The 12,970-nt window shown below is 37.9% G+C and overlaps 1 protein-coding gene across 6 annotated transcripts in view; it reads left to right on the top strand.

Annotated features, from left to right (window-relative positions):
• Positions 1-5,127, top strand: part of CREM (cAMP responsive element modulator) — a 36,183-nt gene extending 31,056 nt beyond the window's left edge. For 4 of the 6 annotated variants that reach the window (XM_082283420.1, XM_082283422.1, XM_082283423.1 and 1 more), the window contains 2 exons: positions 1,809-1,965; positions 3,650-4,266. In XM_082283420.1, coding sequence (XP_082139546.1) covers positions 1,809-1,965; positions 3,650-3,794 — 302 coding nt within the window. In that variant the 3' untranslated portion in view covers positions 3,795-4,266. Of the gene's footprint in view, positions 1-1,808; positions 1,966-3,649 lie in introns of all 6 variants that reach the window. The other 2 variants (XM_082283421.1, XM_082283425.1) reach the window with 1 other exon arrangement.
• The last annotated feature ends 7,843 nt before the right edge of the window (positions 5,128-12,970 follow it).

Here is a 12,970-nt window from a genome sequence, read left to right as displayed (position 1 = left end):
TCTATTTTTTTGTTTTGAATTAGTGAAGCACTTGCATTAATATTGTAAGAATAGTATATTTTTATTAAGTTCAATTTTTCCCCTCTATAGTTAACTGATGTTTCTTAACTGCTCAACCTGTCAGCCTCCTCAAGATGTTTTTGTCTACATTTTATTTTTCCCACTTGTCCTACTTTCTGCTGGGATAGAGTTAATTTTCTTCCTATTAGCTGGTACAGTGCTGTGTTTTGGATTTAGGCTGAGAGAGATGTTGATAGTACACTCGTGGTTTAGTTGTTGCTCAGAAGTATTTGCACTAAGTCAAGGACTTTCCAGCTTCTCATGCTCTGCCAGTGAGTTAGGGTGGGGATGCACACAATTTGCAAGGGATCATAGCCAGAGCAGCTGACCCCAGATAGCCAGAGGGATATTCCATACCATAAGGCATCATGCTCAGCATATAAACGGTAGGGAAAGCTGGCCTGGGGACTGCTGCTCAGGAACAAGCTGGGCATCAGTTGGTGAGTGGTGAACAATTGTTTTTAACTTGCATCAGTTGTTTTTCTTGGGTTTATTTCTCTTTCTTTTTGTTATTTTCCTTTTCATTATATTTATTATTTTATTTTATTTTATTTCCATTATCAAACTGTTCTCATTTCAGCCTATGAGTTTTCTTACCTCATCCTACTGGGGAGGGGTGTGGGTGGAGTGAACAAGTGGCTAAGTGGCGCTTAGTTGCAGGCTGGGGTTAAACTGTGACACATGTTTTTCCATTATTTGAATAATGCTTTAAAGAATTAAAGTATAAACTAAGTATAATATAATAGCCTCTGAAACATCAGCTATATTCAGTTGCTTTAATGACAAAATTTGAAGTTTTGTTATATCATAATATAAAATATTCATGGAAAGGAATAGGTAAATACTTGCTTAGAATTTAAAGAGGAATATATTTTTTGTTTGCTTTTGTTTTCTGTCAGACAAGACACAAATACTTAGGACTTCCCCAGTGCTTTTAAGTTGAGGTACATCATGTAGGGACAAATATGTCCGAAACAAAGAAATGATGTGAAACTTTCAGAAAGGTGTTGGTTTCAAGTCACATCAGCTCGGCATTTAGCTTGGGGAGAGCACAAAACTGCTAAGCTCAGGAGCTGAATTTGAACTTTTGCCCTCTGATTTACTGTGTGGCTACACCCCTTCCTGTGCAACCCCTGCTGCCTCCTCTTGCCTGTTAATGCTGCAGCATCCCATGTGTGGTCCTCTTGCCCAGGGAACAAATGCCTTTACATCCTGAGCACTTACCTGTTCCTTTTTGCTGTAGCAGCAGCAGCTCTCACTGGTTATCCAAGGGTTGCCAAACTGCTGTTGTAAGAGGAGGAGAGGCTGTAAAGCTGGTACTGTTGCTATCACAAGGAAGGAGGAGAAAGTTGTCTTCTGAAGCAAATTGAGTCCTGTACAGGGAGAACAGGGTAGCATATAAACCTCAGTGGCTGCAACAGCAGGACCCTCTTTTTGTGGGATTGTGCAAACAGGAAGTAAGTGTGAATGCTTGAACTGTTCCTCAGACAGCTTTCCACATGTCATCTGAAGAGAGCCATGTGGAAACTTTCAGTCTGGCTGGCTAGTGGCGCCACATGCTAGAGCAATTCAGATATTTTACAGTGTGGAAATAAATGCTATTAAGATAAAAAGTGTAGTTGTGCCATTATAGACCTGTGAAATAATTTATGTATCTGGGATCCTGAGTAAATCATTTTCAGAAATCTGTTATTTTCAGATATACCTCTTTTTTGCCATAAATTTTAAAATATGTTTCTTTCATACAGCTGCCACTGGAGACATGCCAGCTTACCAGATTCGAACTCCCACTACTACCTTACCTCAGGGAGTGGTTATGGCAGCCTCGCCAGGGACTTTGCATAGCCCCCAGCAAATGGCAGAAGAGGCAACACGCAAGAGAGAGCTGAGACTTTTGAAAAATAGGTAAGACTATATAATAATTCATAGCCAGTGTTGCAAACCACCACCCCCCCCCAACCCCCCTGAACATTATAATGAAGTTTTCTTCTTAAGGTCATGAGCACTGCCTGTAACTGATGAAGGAAAGGCAGGGTATTCTTTATCAGTCATCCCATGTCCTTCTAGTATAGAGTACTGGTCGTTAACTCTGAAAGGTTAGAGTTGACCTTATACCCATGGATTTTTAGTTTGAAGATATTAGGGTAATTCGGAAATCAGTATCAGACAATTTTTGTGATGCTTTAGAGTTATACTTTTTGTTGAATTTTAATTCCCCTCCTCTCCCATTACTGACAGTAAAACGACCAGAAGGGGCTTTTTCATTTTAAAACATCCTAGCAAAGAACTGGTTAGGAAAATAGCTGAGGATTTCATTAGAAGCTGTCCATTAATGATGCTGTGAAGAGGACTTATTCAAAGATGGAATGATAATTATAGACTTCCCTAAGTACTTGGCTACTGGGATGAGATACTTTGCAGTGCCCCTGTCATTTTGTGAGGCATATTGTGTGAAGTTGCTGTATAGTTTTTAATTAGTTGTCATGGACTTGACTGAATGTTGTAAATGTCAGTCTTTCTCTGTGCATTCTTCTTGCTATTCTTAGGGCAGTCTGTCTTTTTCAAATGTGTAGCCACCTCTATCATTGGCAGATTAATTGTAGAAATAGTCTGCTCTGCAGATCTCTAATACACTGCTTAACCGCTTGTCTTATGATTGAATTAATGGTATTGCTTTGCTCTCATGCCTGTCCTTTATCTTAAATTACTCATGAGGATCACTGCATTGTTGTGCCTCCCTTTTGTTTCTTCTCCAGTTTTAAAACTAGTGCTTATGATATAGCTCATAATTTGCTGGAATGTTAGCTTCTCACAGTTTGACAGTTTATCATGTTCCAAGGTACTAAAGGAGGACTCCCAGTACTCCTAATATTTCTTCTGGAATTGAATGCTCGTTTAGTCACATACTTCTGAAAACACTACCCAAAGTGTTTAGCTCCAATATAAGAGACTTTTGAGCAGAACTACGAGGATGGCTTCAGGCTATTATTTGCTAGCAACAAAAAACACAGACTTGTGTGGCTGAAATGTGCTCAGGCAGCCAGTTCTAAAATGCTAATAAATTGTATTTGTTTGGACTTAAAATGTACTGTACATTGTTACAATGTGCTGTAAGTTTCTATCTTAATGTATGCTTGGCACCTAGTTTTTTATCTGAAGAGAGTAGTGTTTGTGTTTCTGAAAGTATATTCTCTGGGTTTGGTTTTAAGATTTTGGTGGCAGAAAACAATGCTCCCAATAAACACACAAAATAACTGGAAGAAGAAATGCTGCTTTCCCTCCTAATGTTTAGTACAATTCAAGTCAATAACACTATCATTTACTCTCTGTTTTTCTCAGTTCTTCTGTGTATTGGTTCCATCTTTGTATTTGGTGATGCTGATTGTGTTTCAAGTTCTAGTTATTTTGGATTATATTTTAACTATGTTACTGCTTTTGGCTGTTATCTGATGCTCTGTTTGTGCAATCCAGCAGTTGGTGTGGTTGTTGTTCTTATTGTGGAACCACAGGGATTGTAGGTAATTGCATTTATCCAGTCTGTGCCATATTGTGGCTGTTCCTGTAGTCATTTGCCTTGTATTGGTTCCAGGGAAGCTGCCAGAGAATGTCGCAGAAAGAAGAAAGAATATGTCAAATGTCTTGAAAATCGTGTGGCTGTGCTTGAAAACCAAAACAAGACTCTCATTGAGGAACTCAAGGCCCTCAAAGATCTTTATTGTCATAAAGCAGAATAACTGTCTTTCATTTGGACCTCCTTTATTATGAACTTTAATCAAGGCATGAGAGGAAGCAATTCTACAGATTGCCATATGAACTTGAGAAAGAGACACTTGAGGCCCTTGTGGAACCCAGTTTTGCTTAGTGTTTTCAGACTGATTTGGGAGATATTCCAAAATTTGGAATTCTGTCATAGTCTCCATACTCTGCTGAGCTTTCTAATGGCATGCAAATGGCTTTTTTGTTTGCACTTTTTACTTCTGCTTTTTGCAGGGAAGCTGCTAAAGAATGTCGACGTCGGAAGAAAGAATACATAAAATGTCTGGAGAGTCGTGTTGCAGTGCTAGAAGTTCAGAACAAGAAACTTATACAGGAGCTTGAAACCCTAAAAGACATTTGCTCTTCCAAAACAGATTAGTAAAAATATTTATTATACTGTGAACTAAGATATGTCCAGTTGCTTTGTAAGACAATACATAGCCAACATGGCTTACGGCTTTCTCTTTGTGTCATTTATAATATATTCCTACTCCTAACATTCCTGAATGCTTTCCTGCTTTTTGTCAATTCATAGCTCTAATTTCAGGTTTTTCATGCACCATCCCTCTGTCTCCCAAGGAGCCAAATGTTAAAAAATATAACAAAGTAAAAAAGCGCATAATTTCTAAGAGCTGTTTCTTTGCCATATATTTACATACTACTTTTTACATGTTACTGAGTGTCCTGCACATTCAAAATATTTTGCAATTGTTTTAGATGAATCATAAAGATAATGCATCCAGTAATACAAGAAAATCAAACAACCCAAGGTATCTCAGGAAAGAGTTTATAAAAGAATGTTATGATTATATGTATGTACTAGCATACTAGTCTACAGATGATTTTATGGCATATTTTTATATTAGTTGCTTTGTGGAAAAAAGTATTGTATTGCTGTCACTGAGTGCCATGGTTAAAGATAGTTTTTAATAGAACCATGTTGTTTAACCTGTGTAGTGTCTGATTTCCTTTTAAAACCTGGTCGAGATGCTTTAAAATCCATGAGTATCTGAAGAAAGACAAAGGGAAAAAGCACACGTAAGCTCATGACATGATGCTAAGTATATTGTAAATACCTGTAAGAAGCTCTCTGTTATATGGCTGCTATTATCTTATTCATTGGAGGTCTATATATCAAAATTTAAATTTTCATCCTGAATACTTAATATTCTAGATCCTGTACACCTGTGGACAGTTGCCTGTAGTGAAGATTGATGGTGCAGTTCTTTCCACAATTTCAGCAAACTACAGAGTGGTGGTCAAGGTGTCCTAAAGAAGGAAACTTTCCAATAAACAGTAACTATTTGCTGATTCACTGGGTTCTGGAGTATACTGTAGATGAGAGCTGAAGATTTTTAAAATAAACCCATGTTTAAACCAGATTACAGCTCTTGTAAATGCAGTATGTGCCAACTTTCCGTTGTGCTTTGAAAAAACTAGTGTATATGGAAAGTTGCTTCTGGGTACTTCTTAAATTCAGGAGTGATCTAATTGTTTGGCCAGTACAGTCTGTGAGCAGAGTGTTGGGGAGCTTTGCACGGCATAAGAGCACCACTGCCTTACTGATGTGGTAGGAAGAAAGGCCTGGTTCCTACTTAAATGGCTTTACTGAGGGGGGTGTGTGTGTGTGGAAGGGGAGGAGGGATGGAATCATACTGAAGTCATTGAGACTTCCTAATTTAATGTAAACTGAATTTGCATTTAACCCTCTTCACTCTGACCCTGTTGGGGGGGTTGGTTTATGTATATATTTTTTTCTTTTTTCCTAAATTACTTGAAATATACAGGATAATTTTCTTGAATATTTTGAAAATCCCACTAGGTACCTAAGTGAAACCATTTATAAGAAGAGATACTCTCACTTCCTGCAGCCACATCAGTTGATTTAAGGAGGAAACAAGATGCCTTCTGGCCTCCAAGGCTCTGCTGCAGGTTTGGAACAAAAGTAGAGTAAACACTGCAATACCTTCTTCACTGTGAAAATACATCTGAAGTGCTAAGGTCAGCAGAAGTCAAAGGTTCTGTTCAGGTTGGACAGGATGAATGCAATCTGCAGGTCCATGTTGCAGCCTCTGTAGTGCAACAAGTAAGTTGCTTGTTGTGGCTCTGTCACTGAAGTCTCTTTTGTGTTACAGGTAGGCATTGCTCCTGACTCGCAAGGGATTTGGAAACTTAAATAAAAAGAAACTTGTGTGTGTGTGGTAGATACCTCTCCAGTAGAAAGTCCTCTTTATCTTCACAATAGTAAATGGTACTAGCTGTAGTTAGAAATTTGATAGGAGGAATCCTTGTCTATCCCACATGTGTGTAGTTTATACTCATTTCTTTACTAGTAGAATCATAGAATGGTTTGGGTTGGAAGGAGTCTTAAAGATCATCTAGTTCCAAACGCCCGTGCCATGGGCAGGGATGGCACCCGCTATTGAATCATATTGCTTAGAGCTTCATCCAGGCTGGCCTTGAATGCTTCCAGAGATGGGGCAACCACATCTTCACTGAGCAATTTGTTGGGTGCTAACTGCTGAGTAAAGATTTATTCCTAATATCTAGTGTGAATCTCTCCTCTTTTCTTTATAACCATTGCCCCTTGTCCTGTCATTGTTTACCTATGTAAAAAGTTCTCTCCTTCTTTCCTGTAAGCCCTCCTGTAAGTAGTGAAAGGCTCAATGAGGTCTCCCTGGAGTTGTCTTTCCTCCAGGATGAGCAAGCCCAGCCATCTCAGGCTGTTTCCATAGGAGAGGTGCTTCTGCCCTGTGATTACGTTTGTGGCTCTCCACCAAATCTGCTCGAACAGGTCCATGGCTTGCCTCTGCTGGGGGCCCCAGAGCTGGATGCAGCACTGCAGGTGGGGTCTTACCAGAGCAGAGTAGAGGGGCAGAATCCTCTACCTCACCTTGCTGCCCACCCTGCTTTGGATGCAGCCCAGGATGCACTTGGCCTTTGGGGCAGCAAACGCACACTGAAGCAGAATGATGGATGTGGTACAGGAAAAAGGCCTTCTCGACCCAGTAGTATTCTTAACATAGAAATATCAAGTGAATCTGAGTTGGTTTATTACAAGAGATTTTGAGCACTGCCCAAGCTTTGATTTGTTAGAGCCAAGAATTTTGTTTTTTCATTATCAGGAAAAAAGGCCAAAATAATTGTGTTTTTTTCCTTCCTGTTAGAAAACTGCATTTCTTTGGTACGAAACTCCTTTCTTGCTGAAACCACACAACTGCAAATTTCTTTTAAGATAGATATATAGAGGACTGGCCTTTAAGGGAAAGTGTACAGGACTGCATGGATTTTTTAGGTTTTTTTTCGAAATAGATTTTCATGTAGCTCAGGTAAAATAGTCTCTTGTAAAATGTCTTCAGCTTCCTAGAGTTGTGGGTGATGAGGAATGTAATAGTCAGCTTCCTCTTAAGGTACAGCTTTGAGTCATAGCTGTTTCCTTCTTAAGCAGATGTGCAAAGAGAAATCTCTATAGACTATTCAGACTGATCTCTCTTGACTCTCTAAAACAACCCCAGCTGTTTTGGCCAGTGAAAAAAGGGATTAAAATAAGTGTATTGTGTGAGTACGTGTGGATTTAGTTTCTTTGGGAGGACTATTTGGTTGTTATTCCCATAGATTTTGCTGTTTGCAGGAATAATTACAGATTTATTTTTTGGCTGCACTGATACAGTCCTGAGGAGTGTAAGTTTTCTCCTGCTTGGTTTTCTTTCTGCTCTTATCAAACATAATTACTGATCTGTACTGGTACCCTGCAGACATCACTGTAATAGCTAATTTCAGTGTGATCTTTTTCTGAATGGAGTATCACTTCAAAGAAAACAAAGGGGTCTGCTCAGCTTCTGGTTTGGATTGACTCATTTTGCACAGAATTTTTTCCTGTTTCATCCCCTTGGTGTTTAGTCTGTGGGTGTGTACATGGCAAGACTGCAGTGAGTGCGGAGCTGTTAAGCAGTTGACAGAAGTAACTGCCTTTTGGTTGACGGCCTTTCTGTATAAAATATTGTCATGTGGGGAGGGATTTTTTTTTTTTAAGGCACTATGAGGCTCTTCGGGATAACAATAACAGTGATCTCATTATTCCAGCAGAAGTATTATAGTATTTGTTTAATTTACTAACTGAAGAAAATTATTTAGGTAAATTCTAGACCAATTTGATAGTCTCTCATGCCAACTGGAAAAGGCAGGTAGCAAAAATCAATTTATTCTTCTTTGTCTAATGAATCTTTAGTCTATTTTCTCAGGTTCCTGTTTATTCCTAATTCTGAGTTAGAACTTCCTTCTTGCAACAGGCTTGTTCAACACAGTATGAAGCAGAAAATGTGTATATATGCACAGTCTAGAGAGAGAGTAGTGTGAGAGTTGAGTGCTGTGTGTAGACTAAGGAAAAAAAATAACTTCATTGTGTTCTGTGTGACTTAAATGGAAAAAACAGTGAAGGAAGTGTCTTTGTTATGGTAACTGCTGAGCTTTTTCCTCTCCTTTAATAGCCTGTATCAGTGGGATCAGGTGTGATTAATACATCTTGTGAATGGAATTATGGCTATAAAAATGTCACAATTCAGAAATCTAGTTATCTAGCCAAGTCATTGTTTGTGTTTTGTGGCTTCAAAAATATGATTTCCAAACATAATTTTCATGATTCTCCCCTCCCCACCCTTCCCAATGTAGTTGTGCTCACACCAGGTAAAAGCTGATGCAGAGTTGTTCAATAAGCCCAGTCTGGACCAAAGGGTTGTTTTTTCTAAAATAGTTCTCTTAAAAAATTTTTTTTTCCCCATAAGCAAAGTATTTATCATATTTCTAGCTTTCATTAATTCTTACAGAAGTGAGAGAACTGCAAACACATTTTTAAGTTTAATGCATAAGGAGGTGTTTTCTTGATGAAGTTGATTTTGAGGAACTAGATTCTCCAGGATCCTGGTTGTGTGAACTAAAAGCTTTCTGAAGTTTGTCAGCTGCCATACAAACAAGAAAATGCTTAAATCCTTGACACCCCTGCATTTTTACCAGTGAAGTTGTCAGTTACTTCAAAGATCCAGACATGGGCCTGGAACTGCAGCTTTCATGACAGAAGTGAGCAGCCTAAATCTGTTGAGATCTTCAAAGTAGACATGTTCTTTTTCTCTCATTTGAGGACTGATCTAATTAGCTTTTCTGAAGTGTGTCTACTGGAAATGGTTGTAACATGAAATACAGCCACAGAAAACCAGGAAAAGTCAGGACAGACTGAACAAAGTGTTTGAAAGCAGTGCTGATACAGAGTGTAACACAAACAAGCAGGTATGGCAAGTTTGCATGTGGGACTGGTTTTTTTTAATTTCTGTATTTTTTGTGCAAGAACCCCATTGGTCTATGCAGGGATCAGAGCTCTGCAGTGTTGAGCACAGGATGAGAAGTGTTAACATTTCGAAATTGGTTCCATTTTCTTTTGTTGTATCTTGTGTAAATTGTCACCTATAGCTCCCTCCTTCATGCTATCAGACCTGTTTCATACATTCTTTGTTCTTTTTCATTGATGATTTTAATTTTCCTGAAACACTAATATTGTTTCCTGTGCAATGACAGTTAGTTGCTCTTGTTTGTATCAGATTTCTTCTAGTATGTTTTGAACCTGGTGGTCAACAACAATTAAAGTCCATAGATGTGTCAAAGATCTCTCAAAAGTTCATGAAAATAGGTAGTTAGCAATAAAGGCATGGACTTACTAAAGGAGGAGTTGGAATGTAAGTTTTTTTAGATTCAAGAAAACTTACTGGGAATTCTCTTCTATTAGATTCCAGAGAATTAATTCACTGCATGCCCGTGAACCACAGAAAATGAGGTTTTGTTCCTGACAGATATTTGTATTTTTGGAGGATGTTCAAATTTCTATCGATTATACCATATTTGTTTAAAAGGACAATGTATTCATAGACAAAATGTATTTTATTAAAAAGCTTAGCTACCTTGCAGACCTAAGCTATTGGGTCTGACGTTGTTTTCTGTCTCTTCACCGAGCCAGTGGTAGTTGAGTAAAGGACAATGCAATGTATCCTGGTAAATACTTGCTGGATGCTCCCGCATATTGAAACAGTTACTGACACACGTTCCCACCCCCCACTTCAGCTAGGCAAGTAAGTTAAAAATAGACTGGTTTTGAAATACACTATTTACAATAAAATATACCCACAACAAAAATACCCAGTGCTTATACAATTACATTGTAGTAGCTCTGAGTGGAAACTGGTAATTCAGTCTTACACTTGAAATGCTGGTCATTTCTGACCTTTTGGGTAAAGGTTGAAGTGAAAAAAAGACATCATTTTTTTCCAGCTGTTTCAGAGTGACACCTTGTGGAGATAAATATCTGCACTTTATTTTCAAACTGATAAGGCAGCCAAAGGATGTTCAGAAGTAGGGAATTTCTTGTATCCCATGCGGGAGATTTGAGGGGTGGGATGTTCTGTGGCTATTGAGGACATAAACTCATTTTTCCTGCTCTTCCTATGTTAATATGTAGTTAGAAATAAGTAATTAAATTTGATAGACTTCCAAGAGGAAAAAAATATCATACTGACAGTTTTTCAATTTACAGGTCTTTCTGAACAATAGTCCCATTTAATGAAAGACAAAATGAGAATGATTTAATTATTGTTTACAGAAATAATGATAATAATAAATTTTATTTAAATGCTCTTACAAATACTGCTATTGAAGCACAGTAGTTATTAGTTCTAGGTCACAAAAATGAAATACAATAAAAAACCTAAGGATCTTTTGAAATATAATGGTGTGAAGGGAAAATGAAATTATGCAGTTTTAATCCTGGCATATGGAAATACCATTCTGGAAGTGGAAGGAGGGAGGTAAAAAGGGGGAATGCAGAACACAGGAGAAGATAAAGGCACAGTCATGAAGAAAATCATTCTTCAGGCTAGATAGATTCCACTTTTCTAATAAATTGCACAGTTCTGCATTACAACCATGACTGTATAGTCTTCTGTCCCCCACAGACGCGTCCGCAAGTGACCATGTGGATAGTTCATAGGTGTGTTTTTCCACAGCACCTGTGAAGTGGGTGAACTGAGCACCTAAAGAGAATTTTTGACTCTTTCAAGAGAATTAGCCAAATATATGAGATGTGATGTCAAGATCTAGAACAAGAAATGAATTTCCATATGGTAAGTTTATAGGTCTATTCTATGAAAAATGAAAATATACATGGTTTGGGAATTGTTGTTATTAAGATATTTATTTAAATATTTATATAATCAGACAATTAAACCAGTTACTAATGCCATGCAAATTTTTTTCCCAGTCCAAAATATTAATTTGGTCACAGTTAAGTTTGTGTTGCAACAGAGACACACTGAAGAGGGTCAGTATCCACTTACACTATAGTGTATGACTGCAAAGCTTATAAAACTGATCTGCTGTCATGGCTGTTTTCAGTGTAGCAGTTTTGGCCAGTATTAGATCTGGTTTTGTATCTCTTCCCCAGACTAGAGCATTTCTGAGGTGACAAACATTATTCTCAACATGTAATATTAGCTCTTGCTGTTTGAATAGATCAGTTGGCTTCACAAAGTCCTTCTGTTTCCAGTTCACACACACACCACCACCACCACCCCGCTTTCTAGAATGAAAGAAGTAAATGTTACATTTCTTTAGCCAGTATCTTAGCCCTGGAAATCCTTAAGTCTTCTGTTTGGTCTCCCACTTAGCCATGAGTTCCCTAAGGACCAGAAATGGATTTGCTCTCATAACCCAGCTAAGTACTTTTACGAACAGCAGAGGTCTCACTGTGCAACTTGGAAAGGTATGAGCAGAGAACAGAAACAACTCATGCAAATATGCACAGCAGTATCTTCAGGCCTCAGGTCAAGAGCCATCTCTAGAGACGCAATTGTACCAGATCTCCTTTGTAAATGACCGACAACAGAACCCCTGCTTTCTAGTGCTCATTTGCCCAGAACCAGATATAAGAGAACTTGCTCAAGTTACTCATATTTCTGGAAGTATCACTTTTTACTGGCTCCTTTTAGTTTGTTTTTTAAAGTTTTTTTTCTCAGAGGGATGGCTCTTGTAGCAGAGCCTAGCTGCCTCTAGGTAACAAAGTTCAAGTTCGAATTTTTCTCTAGCAAGATTGTCAGCTTCCACCTGCGGCAAGGGAAATTGTTATTCTTTTTAATACACACTTCACACTAAGGGAACAGCTATAGAGGTGTCCAATAGCTTTTTCAAGTGTACCAAAGTAAAATAAAGGCATATGCTCAAACTTGAAGGTAGGAAAAGCTTCCTTCAAGCAAGAAGAGGGCACCCCCATAATAAATTATCAAAGCTGTACTCTGAAATTTCATAACAAGCTTTAAATCTAGCCAAAGCATTTCCTCAGGTATTCGTCTGCCCCTGCAAAGGTTTGGAAAATACAATATTTCAACTGTGTAGCCAGTCTAAAGAATCAGTTTGCATCAGATAATGTAAAAAATTCTGATTCTGATGCCCACCTCTGCTGAAATTCTAAGTAAATACACCTAGTGCTTTCATGGATTTATTATGTACTGCAGAAAGACTATACTTAGGACAAAAGAAAACACGATTAACAGTGTCCACATAAATTTTGGTTAGGATATGGCATTTGAATTACTCTTGGAAAAATCTTCATATACAAAAAAATTAGTAATGTACAAGGATTTATGAAATTGCATGAGAGAAATTGTGTATGGATCAAACAGAAAATACGAGACAATTAGTGTCACAAACAGGACAATGGTTAAGTATGTAGGTCACTTTTTAGAGATTATCTATCTGGGATCTTGGACAGATGCCCAGCAAAATGAAACACACTAAATGGAATTGCTGATATAAAATAATCCTATTAAAATACAACATTAACTTGCAATAATGTAGAGAAGGGGTGTCAAGACAGCAGCTTTGTTTTAAAATACATACTTGATAAGGAAATAAGCCTATCAGATGAATAAAATCATAAGGACAATAGCTAAATACATTTAAAATGTGGTTAAAGATTATATTCCTAACGTATTCATCTACTTCGAACCTTTAGCAACATGAAGAAGGATGAAAGGTATTCAAAAATACAGGGAATGTGGCTGATACGTCATCAGGTATGACATTTAGTCCTTGTTTGCTCAAGGCAGTCAATAATTGTAGC

Source organism: Coloeus monedula, assembly GCF_965178545.1.
Source record: "Coloeus monedula genome assembly, chromosome: 1".
NCBI classification, from domain to species: domain Eukaryota; kingdom Metazoa; phylum Chordata; class Aves; order Passeriformes; family Corvidae; genus Coloeus; species Coloeus monedula.
The sequence above is the reverse complement of the archived record's forward strand: the minus strand, read 5'-3'. Positions and strand labels throughout refer to the sequence as shown.